The 15,811-nt window shown below is 39.4% G+C and overlaps 1 protein-coding gene across 1 annotated transcript; it reads right to left on the bottom strand.

Annotated features, from left to right (window-relative positions):
• Nucleotides 1-3,841: 3,841 nt before the first annotated feature.
• On the bottom strand, nt 3,842-15,730 carry LOC101157767 (cytochrome P450 2J2). Its single transcript, XM_004068192.3, has 9 exons — nt 15,335-15,730; nt 14,205-14,367; nt 12,526-12,675; nt 8,352-8,512; nt 7,209-7,385; nt 7,006-7,144; nt 6,682-6,869; nt 4,961-5,102; nt 3,842-4,082 (listed from the first exon to the last, which is right to left on the bottom strand). Exons 1-9 carry the CDS (start codon nt 15,533-15,535, stop codon nt 3,907-3,909), a joined length of 1,497 nt encoding a protein of 498 aa, XP_004068240.1. The 5' UTR covers nt 15,536-15,730; the 3' UTR covers nt 3,842-3,906.
• Nucleotides 15,731-15,811: the final 81 nt, after the last annotated feature.

The following is a 15,811-nucleotide window of genomic DNA, read 5'->3' as shown; positions in this document are numbered from 1 at the left end:
TATTGCTGAAACAAAATTTGTCTTTTAGGTATAGATGTGAGTTTTTGAGGATTTTTGTCTATCTGTGGCATTGCCATATACCAGTAAATTGTCCTGGGTGTACCCCATCTTTGCCTGAGTGTGGGTTCCAGCATCCTTCTGATCCTGCCTTGGTACATTTAGATAATGAATGTAATGGATGAAAAAAAAAAACACCCAGATTTTCAATTGTTTTTGTTAAATACTTATAGATTAAATCACCAAAAATATATATGCTATCCAAAAAATTGAAAACATCTTCTACATCTGTTATCATACTCAGTGCTATAATAATGCATTTATATATATATGTGCCATATTGGATAACTAGTGCTGCCATATGGGATAAAGCAAAACCCATGCAAGAGAGGCCCAAGTCCAGGAATTTTGCACTTAATGAATTTTACATGTCAAGCATAGTCAATACATTACAACGGACTTGGGACTTTTTTTCACATAATCAGATAGCATTTCCCTTGAAGACAATAGACCATATAACATTTCTATTTTGAAAAAAATGTGGACTTGGGCCTCTTTTGAACTAACTGATTCAATTATACATAACAAAAAAGTGTGAAACAACAAAAAATGTGTCATATTTGTTGGTTCTTTGTCAGATAAATGCATCTAGACATTAAAGAAAAACACAATTAGAAACAACAGACCACAACAAGAATCAAGTTTCTCATGCACAAGGGAGAAGAAGCAAGTGTGAGAGAAAACATCCACCAGACTTCTCTTCTCAACGGATCTGCCTCTCCCCGTGCTCCTTTTATTAAGAATTAAAGTAGGAGGTTACAATTTCAAGACAAAGAAAAAAATTCATTAGGGGGTGTATAATGACCCATATGGTGGATTCTAAGTTCAAACAGTATTGCTTATCAACTCAGGACAGTGTGTCATAAAACCCCCTCTTCCTAGCTGGGATGAGAAACAGATGAATGAACACACAACGGTTTTCTAAAAAGGTCAATCTGAGTTAACATTTAAAGAAATACATTTAAACAATGATAATAATAAAGCAATTTCCCTCAAATTCTTCAAAGTAGCCACCTTTTGCGTTGATTACTGCTTTGCACACTCTTGGCATTCTCTTGATGAGCTTCAAGAGGTAGTCACCTGAAATGGTCTTCCAACAGTCTTGAAGGAGTTCCCAGAGATGCTTAGCACTTGTTGGCCCTTTTACCTTTACTATGCGATCCAGCTCACCCCAAACCATCTTGATTGGGTTCAGGTCCGGTGACTGTGGAGGCCAGGTCATCTGGCGCAGCACCCCATCACTCTCCTTCTTGGTCAAACTGTCACGGTGAAGGGGGCTCGAGAGCAGGTAGGACCCAGACGCAGAGGCGGAAGGCAAACGGTTCCAAGGCTAGAGGGTTTATTAAACAAACAAAAGGCGCTGCAGAGCAGGAATCAAAACAAAACAAAGCTTACTGTGGCGTGGGAGGAACATGGAACATGGCATGAAGGGACAACGAGGCATGAAGACGTTAATGAACCAGCACAAGAGGAAGGCAGAGACAAGACTTATATACAGACAGGGCAGACAAAACACAGGTGAACACGATCAGGGCAGATGGGGACCAAGGAAGTACAACTCAAGACAAGACAAGACAAGACAAGACAGGAACCCTTTCAAAATAAAACAGGAAACCAAACAAGACAGAACAAGAACTAAAGCAAAAACCAAGACAAAACAAACTCAAACCATGACACAAACAGCCCTTACACAGCCTGGAGGTGTGTTTGGGGTCATTGTATTGTTGAATAATAAATGATGGTCCAACTGAGCACAAACCGGATGGAATAGCATGCTGTGCAAGGTGCTGTGGTGGTAGCCATGCTGGTTCAGTATCCCTTCAATTTTGAAGAAATCCCCAACAGTGTCACTAGCAAAGCATCCCCACACCATCACACCTCCTCCTCCATGCTTCACGGTGGGAACCAGGCATGTAGAGTTAATCTGTTCAACTTTTCTGCATCGCACAAAGACACGGTGGTTGGAACCAAAAATCTCCAATTTGGACTCATCAGACTAAAGCACAGATTTCCACTGGTCTAATGTCCATTCCTTGTGTTATTTAGCCCAAACAAGTCTCTTCTGCTTGTTGCCTTTCTTTAGCAGTGGTTCCTAGCAGATATTCTACCATGAAGGCCTGATTCACACAGTCTCCTTTTAACAGTTGTTGTAGAGATGTATCTGCTGCTAGAACTCTGTGTGCCATTGACCTGCTCTCTAATCTGAGCTGCTGCATTTCTGAGGCTTGTGACTTGGATGAACTTATCCTCTGCAGCAGAGGGGACTCTTGGTCTTCCTTTTCTGGGGCGGTCCGCATGTGAGCGAGTTTCTATGTAGCGCTTAATGGTTTTTGTGACTGCACTTGGGAACGCTTTCAAAGTTTTCCCAATTTTTCGGACTGACTGACCTTCATTTCTTAAAGTGATGATGGCCACTCGTTTTTCTGTACTTAGCTGCTTTTTTTCTTGCCATGATACAAATTCTAACAGTCTATTCAGCAGGACTATCAGTTGTGTATCCACCTGACTTCTGCACAACACAACTGATGGTCCCACTCCCAACCCCATTTATAAGGCAAGAAATCACATTTATTAAACCTGACAGGGCACACCTGTGAAGTGAAAAACATTTCAGGTGACTACCTCTTGAAGCTCATCAAGAGAACGCCAAGAGTGTGCAAAGCAGTAATCAGAGCAAAAGGTGGCTACTATGAAGAACCTACAATATGACATATTTTCAGTTGTTTCACACTTTTTTGTTATGTATATAATTCCACATGTGTTAATTCATAATTTTGTTGCCTTCAGTGTTAATCTACAATTTTCAGTCATGAAAATAAATAAATAAAAACTCTGAATGAGAAGGGGTGTCCAAACATTTGGTCTGTACTGTATACATCTATGATATATCTGGTATGTACAGTATATCTAAGTTTTGTAGAAAAGATTTAAATGGAAAAGAGAACATTAGTGAGAGACAAATCTGTTATAATATGATGAAGGAAGAAAAGAAAATACTATCATACTACCGCGAAGGGGGGTCTAAGGGCAGGGATGCCAGTATAGCTAAGTCAGTTTGTTAGTTCATTTTAGTATTTTCCTATTGAACTCTTTGTATTCGTGATCCTTTTGAGTTCATGTTTTACTTCAAAGCCCATCGAGACGACTGTTGTTGTGATTTTGGGCTATACAAATAAAATTGAATTGAATTGAATATCATACAAAATACTAGTACATGAAACCAAAATAGGTAAAACGAGTTATGAAACAGATGTGTCAAGAAAAATCTGGTGGAGAAATGTGTGTAATGCTTCTACATTAGGATTCTGTTACATGAGATAATATAATGTATGTTTATGGATGAAGTTTCTGAGCCAATGGAATTGATGACAAAGGTTAGACAGATATCTCAGAGGGTTACAAGTCACACAGTCTTTAAACCTAGAAAATAAAAAATGATATTGAGATGCCTCGCCAAATGTTAAATTTGGTTAGTTTTTTATTCCAAAGACAAACAGTCCAATCCACATCAAGAAGACCTGCTAAAGCCGTCTTCAAATGCTTGACAGTTACAAACTGACAAACCTTCGATATCATAAAGCTAACCTTATTAGACCTAACCTTAATTAAGCTAACCTTAACGTATTTGCTGTTTTATGTTCTTTATAGGATGTGTATTAGAGTAATAGAAACACATTTGTCCATTTCCATAATAACAGGACTAAAATTAAGAAATAACAAATACTTTTATATAGAGAAGATTTACAAATTATAATAAACATGTGACTCCAAATATTATTTTACTAAAAAACCTTTATGCTGATTTTAAACGGTAATTTTTCTTGTTTTCTTTTTTAGATGTTTTGTGGCTTAGCGAGGTACGGCGCAGAGACGGTAAGATTTCGGAGATCGAATGGTTCCCATCCGGCCCTCCAAGGGGGGCTTTTCTCCTCCGGCTGTGGAAAACGAAAACCTCTGCAGGAAGGAGGTGAAAAACAGGAATAACTCCATCCTGGCCAGCTGCTCCCCGAGACACACGCGTTTACCTGGAATGACACAAGGAAATTTTAAATGTGACACAACAAAGAGAAATAAAAATCTCTGTTTTCCCTTTCACGTAATTTCCTTTTATTTCATAAATACAGTTTTGTTAGTGCATTTTAAGGTTGTGTGTTGTCTTTGAATCTTAGAGACATTACTGTAACAATAAAGTACTATAAATGTTCAAAGGGATGTACTTATAGCGCTGTACTCCCATCTTAGAAGACCCAAAGTGCTTTACAGTCACAGTCCCATTCACACACACATTCACACACTGATGGTGAACACTGGCGCCAACCTATAACCATCTCAAAATGACTGAAAAACCAAGGTTATATCAAAATAAACAATAATTGAAGAAAGAAAAACTATAGAAAAGCAAAAAGACAAGAAAGAGAATCTGACATGGAACAACACAAACAATACTGTTGCCTGAAATACTCAGAAGACTAATCATCTAAACAAATAAATCTAATACAATTGAATCAATGTACAAGTTTTTTTGTTGTTTTTTTTTGGGGGGGGGGGGTCCCAGGTATAAGATCCCTGTCATAATTTGTCATACTCTATCAAATATTTGTTTTTCCAATTTTTGCATAGAATAAAATAAACAAAAAAACTGTTTACAGATAGATTTTTTAGCAACTACGTAGTCGCAAAATAGTTTAAAATGTTCTTATTTTTTTAAGAACAAGTTCTAGAAATAATTGAATTACAAAACATTCATTGGACATTTATTTCTAAGGTTTTTTTGTTTTTTATTAGCTGGCTTTTAACTGTTTAAAGCAGAAAAATGACCACTTGATTGTTGACACCAATAAAGCAGATTGAGTTTCAACATGATGATCCTGTGATTGCAGTTAATGCCAACAACCTGACTGACCTGCACCAAAAGGAAAAAAGGCCTCTCTTTTCTTAAAGGTACCATCCTGGTTCAGAAAATGCTGTGGGTTGAAGGAGTGTGGCGTCTCCCACACAGACTCATCATGGAGGACGGTGTGAAGAGCTGGCATTATCATGGTGCCCTAAGGAGAAAAAGAAAAAGAAAACAACAACATTCAGCCCTTGAATGTAAAGCTTTCATCAAAAAGAAAGGTATGAAATAAAAGGTATAAAAAATAATCTTCCTGTAGATGTTAAAAGTCCATTATCAGCAAATTACTATTTACCGGTACTCAGTCATTATTTGACCAGGTCAAAGTTGTACGGTTGTGTAATGGTACTTTAGTGTACTATAGACTTGTGCCTCTGCAATACAATCCACAAAATATTATAGTCTCTACCTTCATGTAGGCCTGAACAATAAATAGCAAATTTATTGTTATCGCAATATCAAGTTGTGCAATACGCATATCGCAAAAGTTGGCGAAATTAAAGGGTAACCTTAAGTGTGCTAAAACAATCTTATGGCAGCTTGAAACATTTAATGAATCAAATAAATCTCTTTATGCATTTGATCAATCGGATGGATGCCTTAACATTGTTGACCAATCGGATGGAGCTCTTTTATGTTAGCTATTGGACTCCTATGTAGATGAGAGTTGACTGGCCCTACCTTCAGGTGTGTAATCGAGAGAATTAAAGAAAAGAAAATTCAAAGCAACATCTAAAAATATGTTATCTTTTTTAATCAAATCTTCAGTCATGCTTATTTTCACATTTCACCAGAATTCAATTAAAGTGTTTAAAAAAGGCTGATAAGCAAATTAAAAGTCCACATTTTTGTCAAGTTAAGGCAGGGGTCGGCAACCTGGACCTCTCAAAGAGCCATTTGGATCAGTTTCCCACTGAGATGAAAGTACAGGGAGCTGTAACACTAGGTGTGTTAGAAAAAATGATTTTGCCGATATATCGCAATAGTCCATTTGGCAATACTTGTGTTGATTCAAAATGTCAGGATATTCATTTATTTTAATTATTCTTATTCTTTATGAGCGTGATGTTTCCTTTGATTTTTTTGTCCATTTTCCACAACCTTGAATAGCTATTTTTATTAGGAAGTAGCTGTTAGTTTGTCTGGAATCATAAGCGGTGAGTCGAAGCCCCGCCCCCGCCTCTCTACCTGTTTGTTGTTTTCCCCCGTGTGCAACCCCCCTCCCGCGTGTTCTACACAGACAGATCAACATAAAGTCATCGTAGCAGCAAGGTGACAGGATGGTAAGGGCGTCCTAACGCAAATTTCATTAATTTTACGCGGAAATGGGTGGTTTTAGTCTAGTTTTTTGGGGCGCTCATGTGTCCCCTACGAGATCGCCACTGACTGTCTTTCCAGAAAAACTTTCCATTCCATAATAGACTTTGGTCGGCGTTCACAGCTGCAGACACGTCCCCTACTCACGTTCATGCTGCTCTGTTCCCCCTGCCTGCTCGTACTATCTGAAGGTGTTAAAGGCACCACGACAATCTTAGAACAGGAGAGTTACAAAAACACAGAGAGCCGCAGCTCAGGTATGAAAGAGCCACATGCGGCTCTGGAGCCGCCGGTTGCCGACCCCTAGGTTAATGTAACAATTGGCTTAAAGGTCAAAAAAGTCCTAAAAGAAAGAAGCCATAGTGACCAAACAGCCCTGATGTCTACTGAGCACCTATCTAATACATTCCAACCTTAGGAATTGTGTAATTATCCAACATGGTGTCTCTGCTTGCCATGCGGGCAACCCCAATGGGGACAATGTCCCCCATTCTCTGTATCTCGTGGATAACTGCATCAGTGTAGGGCATGTTTTCTTTATCAGCCATGGACGGCTGTCTGGATGAACCAATCACAGCATCGATCTCAGCGTGGACTTCCTCTGTGCACAAGTAGGTCAAAATGGAACAAAACATGAGACTGTATTCTGCCCAACGCCTGGGCTCCTGAGAACCTGACGTTAGGAAGACAGCTAACAGATATCTTTTAGAAGATTTTGAAATCAATCAGACACACACCTTGTATGTCGGGGTAATGGATCATGAATAGCAATCCCCAGTACAATGTAGTGGTTGTTGTTTCACTTCCTGCACCGAACAGGTCCAATGTGCATGCACACAGATTTTTGATATCAAAACCAAAGTCTTCGCCTTGATTCTGTGAAGAACGTGTGAAAGTGATGTGAAGCTTTAACATAAAATGTACTTATTTGAGCACTCACCTTTTCCATCTCAATAAGAAAGGAGTCGATGTAGTCTTTTGGACAAGCGGGGTCAAGGTTTTCTTTGTGTTCTTCAATCTTGATTTTTACAAAGTCCATTATTTTATCTACCAAAGTAAACAGTTTCTGAAGAGGTCCAGGAAACCTCTTCATCAGCCAAGGAAATACATTGTATGCCTACACAGAAAAATGATTAAAACAGGAAAATTCAATTCAATTCAATTCAATTTTATTTGTTTAGCCCAAATTCACAACAACATTTGTCTCATTGGGCTTCGTACCGATAATTGTAATTAGCTACTCTATTTTTAGCTTGAAAACTTTCAGTTGGCAAATTGGATTTTACCAGAATTTTTTCTTCATTGAATATTTTACTGGCAAAAGCACAGAAACATCAAAAAAAACCTGAGGAAAGGCTCAGAGGCAAGTCCACTAAGCAACAGAAGATAATCTTCTATCTATAAAATATGTTTTGAGCTAAAGGTAGCCATGTTGACCAGATGGCTCCTTTTTTTTGCTCTGAATTCATTATGCAGCATGAACACTCACCTACTTGACAAAGACGACGCATACTGAAACCGACTTTCTGCTAAAACAAAAATGACTTGCGCCTTAAATATTAGGACTCACAGAAACTACAGTTTGAATCTGTATGTGCAAAGATTCCACACAAAGGAAATGAAAAGCCAAATCCTGTTCAAAGTTTTTGAAAACCAGATTTCTTCAAACAGACAAGGGTTTCTAATCTTTATCTTTAGTTTTTTGAAGTCTCTGTTACCTGGCAACAGCTCTCCGCTGTATCTAATAGTAGTAAATGAGGATTTTAGGCATTTTAGGCAAGTGAAAGATGCAGCACATTGCTTGATGGGAATGAGATAATGATCATTTTATGCATCTTTGAAGCTAAAAAATACATTCCTGATACCATAACTTACAAGTGAACACACAACCAATTTTAAATGCAAACATCTATGACAAAAGCACTTTTTTTAAAGCTGAATTAGGTAAATTAAGCAGATATAAGTGAAACATTTATGCCAAAAACAAGGGTCAAGTAAAAAAGACATGTTCACATTTAATATTTTGTATTTGTTAAATTTTATAATATGCAGTAGTGCAAATTTGGTTGAGAAGGAGTCTTACCAGTGCTGAAAAACTTCCTTGCAGTTTCACAACCTCGGTGAGGTCCTGAAGAATTTGCTGGTACTCCTTATCAGAGTACTCAAATCGTTCCCCAAACACCAAACAGCAGATGATGTTGGAAACAGCACTGTTCAACAGTGGCTGGGCATCAAAAGGCTTACCTGTTAAATAAACAAATGAATAAAATTCCAATTATACACAAATTACAAACCATTTGCTTTAAATAAACATATTATAAATACCAAATAAGATACATAAGGGGTCCCCGATCTAATGGCCACAGCCCGTTTTAGACCATGGGTCATTTGGTAACGTGCCACACAGAAAAAAAAGACATTTACATTATTCTTGGTTAATTTATTTTCTAAATTTGAAGGATGTTTTATTTTGAAAAACGACAGGAATTTTTTTCCACCACTTCCATTCAGAACAGGATCACGTGTCTTCTGATACCTTCTTAGAGAGGCTGTTCTAGCCGATGTTGTGCCTGGAATGTTTATTGTTGAAGAGAAAAAAAGTTAAGTCAGTGTTCGGCCTGCACAATATACCGCAAATTTATCGTTATCGCAATATCAAGCAGAGCAATATCCATATCGCAAAAGTCAGCAAAAATCCCAATAAATGGTTACCTTAGAAGTGCTAAAACAATCCTATGGCAGCTTGAAGCATTTAACGAATCAAATAAATCTATTTATGCATTTGACCAATCAGATGAGCCCTTTCATGTTAGCTGTTTTCCTCCTACGTCAACGAGGGTCATTTGGAGTATAATTTTTAACCTGTTGCAATGAAATGGTAATGATGTTTTTGGTTGTTTTGCTATTTGTTTATATACCGCAAATTATATCGTTATCGCAATATTGATCACTAACATCGCATATCGCAAGTTTTTCTCATATCGTGCAGCCCTAGTCAGTGTAATGAAATGTTACAAATGCTTAAAATGCAGATTTATTGAAAACAGGTGGATCCCTCGTACCAACCACGCTCTGCAGCCACCGACTCTCTAACATTACATGGGTGTTTTTTGTTTTGTATTTTTCAATGATAGCTGTTTCATTTAATTTTGGTATACTCATCTGTCACACCTTAATAATAGAACTTGGCTGAAGTTAGTATCTGGTTTTCTAGATTCTACCTTAAAACTTAAGGCAAAGTCAAGGGAAAATCTACTAAAAGTAGGAGAAGATTTTATGACCGAGTACAGCTGTCTAGCATTGACCCGGTGACAGCTGTTCACCTTTGATCTGCAGAAGATGTGCCCTAAACCACAGAGGTCAACAACCAAGCAATGTCTCATAGGAGCAGTTGTTGCTTTAAAGATGGTCTTTAGATTAGCTTCCTGACCTGTGTGGGCTGCTATGTGTATTTTTTTCCCCCACACCAGACCTAACACATTTGTATGCAGGGAAACGCATTGTTCTTAATAAAAACGAGGAGACAGACCTTTGTAAACTCAGAGCAAACTGGAGAATTGCCTGCATTTCCTGTCTACTCTCTCAGAAAGGACTCATGAGAAAGGACTCGTGAGTATGAGTCCTTTCTTCCTGCATGAATATAGTTGAGAAGTGTTGGCTTAGATTTAGATCCAACACTAACTGTACAAGGGTAAGGGTGATAAGTATGAATGTGGTAGTTTTAGGGGTATTAGTCTGTTGAGTGCTGTAGGCAAAGTGTATGGGAGAGTGCTGATTAATAAGGTAGTGGAGGGGACTGAGTGTATGATTGGTGAAGAGCAGTGTGGTTTCAGGAGAGGTAGAGGGTGTGTGGATCAGGTGTTTGTAGTGAGACAGGTGTGTGAAAATTTTTTGGCTAAGGGGAGGGAGGTGTTTTGGGCATTCATGGATTTAGAGAAGGCGTATGATAGGATTGATAGAGAGGCGTTGTGGGTTGTGTTGAGTATGTATGGTATTGATGGTAGATTGTTGGAAGGTGTGAAGAGTTTCTATAGAAACAGTAGAGCGTGTGTGAGAGTGGGAAATAGCATGAGTGAGTGGTTTCCTGTGAGGGTTGGTCTGCGTCAGGGATGCGTGATGTCTCCGTGGTTATTTAACGTGTATATGGATGGTGTGGTAAAAGAGGTGAATGACAGGGTGTTAGGTACGGATGTGAGCATGGTGAATACTGACGGCAGTGAATGGAGTGTGAATCAATTGCTGTTTGCAGATGATACTGCACTAGTGGCTGACTCAGTAGAGAGCTTGGTTCGTCTGGTTGAGGAGTTTGGAAGGGTGTGCGACAGAAGGAAGTTGAGAGTGAATGTGGAAAAGAGTAAAGTGATGAGGTGTACGAGGTTAAAGGGTGAACGTAGATTGAATGTGGCATTAAATGGGGAGTTGTTGGAAGAGGTAGAGTGTTTTCAGTATTTGGGGTCGTGTGTCTGTGTTGATGGTGGAATAGGGGGAGAGGTAGAGTTTAGAATGAACGAAGTACGAAAGATATGTGGGGGAATGAAGAGAGTGTTTGAATGTAGGTCACTGGGAAAGGATGCAAAAAGGAGATTGTATGAGGGTGTGGTGGTGCCTGCAGCGTTATATGGGGCTGAAACATGGAGTCTGAAAGTGGCGGAAAAGAAGAAGCTGAATGTAGTTGAGATGAGATGTTTGAGGAGTATGTGTGGTGTGACGCGTATGGATCGTGTGAGAGATGAAGTTATCTGAGAGAGAACTGGTGTGATGCGAGAGTTGGCCTATAGAGCAGAGGAAAAGGCACTGAGATGGTTTGCACATGTTGAAAGAATGGAAAGGGAGCGTTTGGTGAAAAGGGTATATGAATCTGATGTGAGTGGAGTGAGAATGAGAGGAAGACCACGAATGGGATGGACGGAGGGTGTAAGGAGAGCGCTGAATGCAAAAGCGATGACTGTGGTGCAGGGGAGAGAGGCTGCTCAGGACAGGGATGGGTGGCGAGAGTTTGTGTATGAATGAATGGATGGGTGTGGTAGAGGTCTGGTCTTGGGATGAAGCGGCAAGGGGAAACCAGCCTTGGCTGAGGCCCTGCTGTGGAGGTGCCCACACTGGAGTGTGCAGCTGACCCTGGTGCCGTGTGGTGTGGCTTAGACCAGGCCTTAGACCAGTCACACAAACACAGACAAACACTGAAGGAGGAGGGTTTGGGGAAGAGAAGAAGGGAGTTAAAATTCTGGGCCCTGTCTAGGCTACCCCACCTTGGTGGGACATAGCCTTGGTATATAGATAGATAGAGACTAAGTGTTTATGACTATAGCCCTGGTCAGGACAGGGTCTGCTTGAATGTATTCAGACGGAAAATTTGTTCCAGATTATCAAGGAAAACGAACTCTGATTCACTTAAAGTGAACCAAATGTGTCAAGTCTGAAAACACCCTAATAAAATAGTGATGTACCGGTAAACGTAAAAGAAAAATTGATGGACTAAAACGGGTATTGGAAAATAAAATGCATTTAAATTGTACCAGTGCATTACTACTATTTAAATGTGGAGAAGTGTATTTACCAAACAAATGAAACACAATTAAAGACAAGAGGCTTTATCTCGTTACAATACTTTAGATTTTCTCAAAGCAGAAACAACTTTTATAAACCAGCTGCTTTGTTTGGTTGAATTTTCATCCTACAGCCCCAGTTCCTACAGTTTACGTGTAGGACCTGGGGCTGTGACGGTGTGGGATTTTTGCTCACTGCAGTGATGAAGCAGCAAGAGTCGCGATGTTGCGGTTAAACCCCCCACCCCGCCACCCCCATCTTCATGTTGCGTGACAGGAAAACCAACATGTTAACCATGTCAGGTTTCAGCGAAGTGCAGATGCCTCTGCGCTCTGCCCTCGCCCCGGGGGCTCCTTGCCTCTCCCTTTCGCGCCCCCCCACGTCCGGACCCTGCACGCTGCCTGGGGCCGCCCACGCAGCACAGGGCCCCACGGCAAGGGGGAATCAAGTGGGAGCGACGCCCGCGCCCTTCCCAACATGTAGAACCTAAACAAAACCTAATTGACACAGTGCCCTGGGTGTCAAAAATGTGTCCATTAACCGGACAAAAACACGCAATTATTAGCTAAGATGAATGTGTTTATGGTTTAAATCACACACCATATGCAGTCTTGTAGCTTTCAGCAAAAGAAAAAAAAATGTATATAATGTTTTGTATTACTATGTTTTTCTTAGTATTTGTTTTTAACTCGAAATACTCATACTTGTACCTTGGTGTTCTGCAAAGGCTTGGGTGATATAGTGACATTCCTCCTGAATATATTTCTCCATTGTTTTCTTCCCCAGACCAAAGTTTCTCAGCGTATGAAGAGCAAATCTCCTCTGATGTTTCCACTGGATTCCATTTGTCATCACAATACCTTAGGAGGGGAAAGGCACAATATTACCCATGAGTGCTGCACTGAAATCTACGGAGCCCGTGTCCTGACATTAAGATATAAAAATATATCTTGTTCCCACAGATTAATATCTTGTTCCCACAGATTATTATCTCGTTCGCACGAAATACTATTCCGTTCCCACAAGATACTATTGGCCTCCCTCAAAAGACTATTCCGTTCCCCTTGAAATGATTAACTCGTGCGAACGCAATAATTATGTCGTTCGAACGCAATAAATAATCTGTTCGAACGCAATAATTATTCACGTCATAAGTCATTCACGCGGATATGCTCTCTGTACGCCGGCAAAAGCCGCTTTCAGCGGTAACTTCCGTGTCTCTGTGACCCATATTCGTTCAAAAAAGGAACATGAAAAACAAAAATGATCACTTTATTACTGTCTCAATGAATATAAGAAAAATATCAAAAGATTTATGATAGCTAGGCTGCTTTGTCATACGATAGCTCCTGCTAGGCTACTACTAGCTCCGCTGCAGAGCTCTTTGATGTATGCCGGCATTTGGGCAACTGGCTGGTCGGTTGACAGACAGCTGATATTGTAGTTTAGGGTCAAATAGGAATAATAATATTCAGGACTTGTCTTTTATTAACTTTAGCAGTCAGTCGCTTTACATTCTCGAAGGCTATTATTAGGCTACATGCTAACTAAGTGGCCGATCATTTATCCTGTTATTAATTTACGTCATAGATTTACAGCAGATACCTTCACATTTCTGTCTGTCTGTGTCTCATTACATTGCATTGAAGACACGGAGGATGTTTAGAGAACAGATTTATTTATTTTAAAAAGCACCGAACCATCCATCGTATAATTCACGTTCATTCACATCTGGTACGCCCTCCGTCATCTTGCTGCAAAAGCCGCTTCCTACCGCTACTTCCGTGTCTCTGTGAGCATTCAATAGGGGTAAAAATAAAAGCAAGAATGGTCGATCTGTTATTGTCTCGATGAAAATCTGAAAAATATCATATTAAGCTGGCTGCTTCGCCTAATGCACTTACCTTTAGCTCGTAGCATAACAACAATAGCAGTACGTCACGTTTCCCAGCATGCTTTGCAACCAATCGTTGGCCAATCACCGTGTCCCTGTGATCAAGGTTTAACAACAAGACCAATGATTGGCCGCAAAGCATTCTGGGAAACACGGAAGTTACCGCCGAAAGCGGCTTTTGCCGGCGTACAGAGAGCATATTCGCGTGAATGACTTATGACGTGAATAATTATTGCGTTCGAACGGATTGATTATTGCGTTCGAACGACATAATTATTGCGTTCGCACGAGTTAATCATTTCGAGGGAACGGAATAGTATTTTGAGGGAACGCAATAGTATCTTGTGGGAACGGAATAGTATTTCGTGCGAACGAGATAATAATCTGTGGGAACAAGATATTAATCTGTGGGAACAAGATATATTTTTATATCTTAATGTCAGGACACAGGCTCAGTAGAAACCCAACAATAGTCATATAATGTTTATTGCATACCTTTATTTTCTATTAAATCAGAAAACAGCGGGATTTGGGGCCGATCTACAAAGTCGTCTCCTTTTTGGATCAGGGCCTCTTTCAGTAGCTTAGTTCCATTCAGGACCACAGTTTTTCCACCAAAAATATTAAGGCTAAAAACATTTCCATATTTTGCTGCAAACTAAAGACAGACAACTGATGAGTATCACAATTGTGCTTATATAGAGGTTTTATGCAAGATCTGTAAACAATCTACTAGGATTTCTGAATGCATGGAGTCTTGGGGCAAAAGGTTCTTACAGAACACCTGAACGACCCAAAGCCAATGTAGGATTGGAGATTTGTATGAAAGCTAAGGCAACCATGATGTCAGGTCAGAGTCCAATGTTTGTTTAGTTGGCCTTGCTTATCTTTGAGGCTTAATTATTACTCTTTTATATCTTCCGGACTCCTTATCTTTCTTGCAAGACAATAAATTAAAGTAGAAGTATAAATTAAATATGTGTAAAAACAAACAAACAAGTAAACAAGAAGAAATTCAGCCTGCTCATGTTTTCTACATAAAAACAAAAGGAACATTATTATTATTAGTACGTAATAGTAAAATAAATTTATAACCAATTTAATTCATTTTTGCAACTATTTCCTAATGTCATAGTTTCATTTGATTGACAAATTGCCTCAGACGGAGAAATGTGGTTGGATTGTAGGAATCGATTCATTGATTAAGCTGATTAATCGCTACATTACTGACATGGACTTAAGAAGAAGATACACAAAAAAACAAAGGCTCAAGTAGTGCTAATATTCATGAAGTGTACAAATAATGTTCAAAAATATTCAAATAGAACCACAGAAAAATGTTCTAATTGACAGGAAATTAAAAGTAATAATAATCATTCAGGAATGTGGAGTGAGACTCAAGTGATTATATTTTTGCTGTCCTTTGTTGATTGCTTTCTTTTTCTTTTTTTTTTTTGCAGACCAGTTTAGTTAGTGTAATAAAAAACGTTATTATTTACAGGTATTTATTGCCTATATTTTGTCTCATATATCTATTGTCCAAAAAAAAAAAAGATTCAATAATTTAAAATACTGACTATTTCTCCTTGGTGAGAACAACCACGTGACCGTGTTTTCCTTCTTACCTCTTTAAACTGCAGGTGAAGTATGGTCGGCCTGATGCGGTGCAGATCTCCTATGAAAGGCAGAGAACGCGGGCCAGGAGGAAAGTTCTTGGGCTTCCTGTTCGTCAAAACATCGCTCAACAGCAGGAAGACGAACAGAAAAAGCAAAGCACTTGTCCAGTCGAGCCATTCCAAGCCTAAAACGGAATAAATCGCTTCCATAGTTGGTCGGGACCGAGTGTGCGACTTTAGCTGCGTTCTCCCAATAAATACTCAAACTGCCCGTCGACCTTTCAAAATAAAAGCACAAAAATTGTTCACAATTTTGCTCCTTTAATTATTTTTTCCCCCTAAAGTTGAAGAGAAGTATTCGTGCATTAGTGTCAGTTTTATCTAATGTCTCTCATATATTCTCTCATATAATAGGACTGTATGAACAGGAGGAGCCAGTTGGCAGCCTTCCAGTTTCAGCCTGTTTTTCCCATTCCAAGGGTCCCA

Source organism: Oryzias latipes, chromosome 4 (assembly GCF_002234675.1).
Source record: "Oryzias latipes chromosome 4, ASM223467v1".
Lineage (NCBI taxonomy): Eukaryota > Metazoa > Chordata > Actinopteri > Beloniformes > Adrianichthyidae > Oryzias > Oryzias latipes.
The sequence above is the reverse complement of the archived record's forward strand: the minus strand, read 5'-3'. Positions and strand labels throughout refer to the sequence as shown.

What these genes read in the sequence shown, in the direction of transcription:
- LOC101157767 (XM_004068192.3), bottom strand. Translation starts at nt 15,535, where the DNA reads ATGGAAGCGATTTATTCCGTTTTAGGCTTGGAATGGCTCGACTGGACA. An exon ending in AGCCTTTGCAGAACACCAAG is followed by an intron (nt 8,513 to 12,525) that starts GTACAAGTATGA and finishes TTTATTTAACAG; the next exon opens with GTAAGCCTTTTGATGCCCAG. An exon ending in ATAATTACACAATTCCTAAG is followed by an intron (nt 5,103 to 6,681) that starts GTTGGAATGTAT and finishes TTTTCTCCTTAG; the next exon opens with GGCACCATGATAATGCCAGC.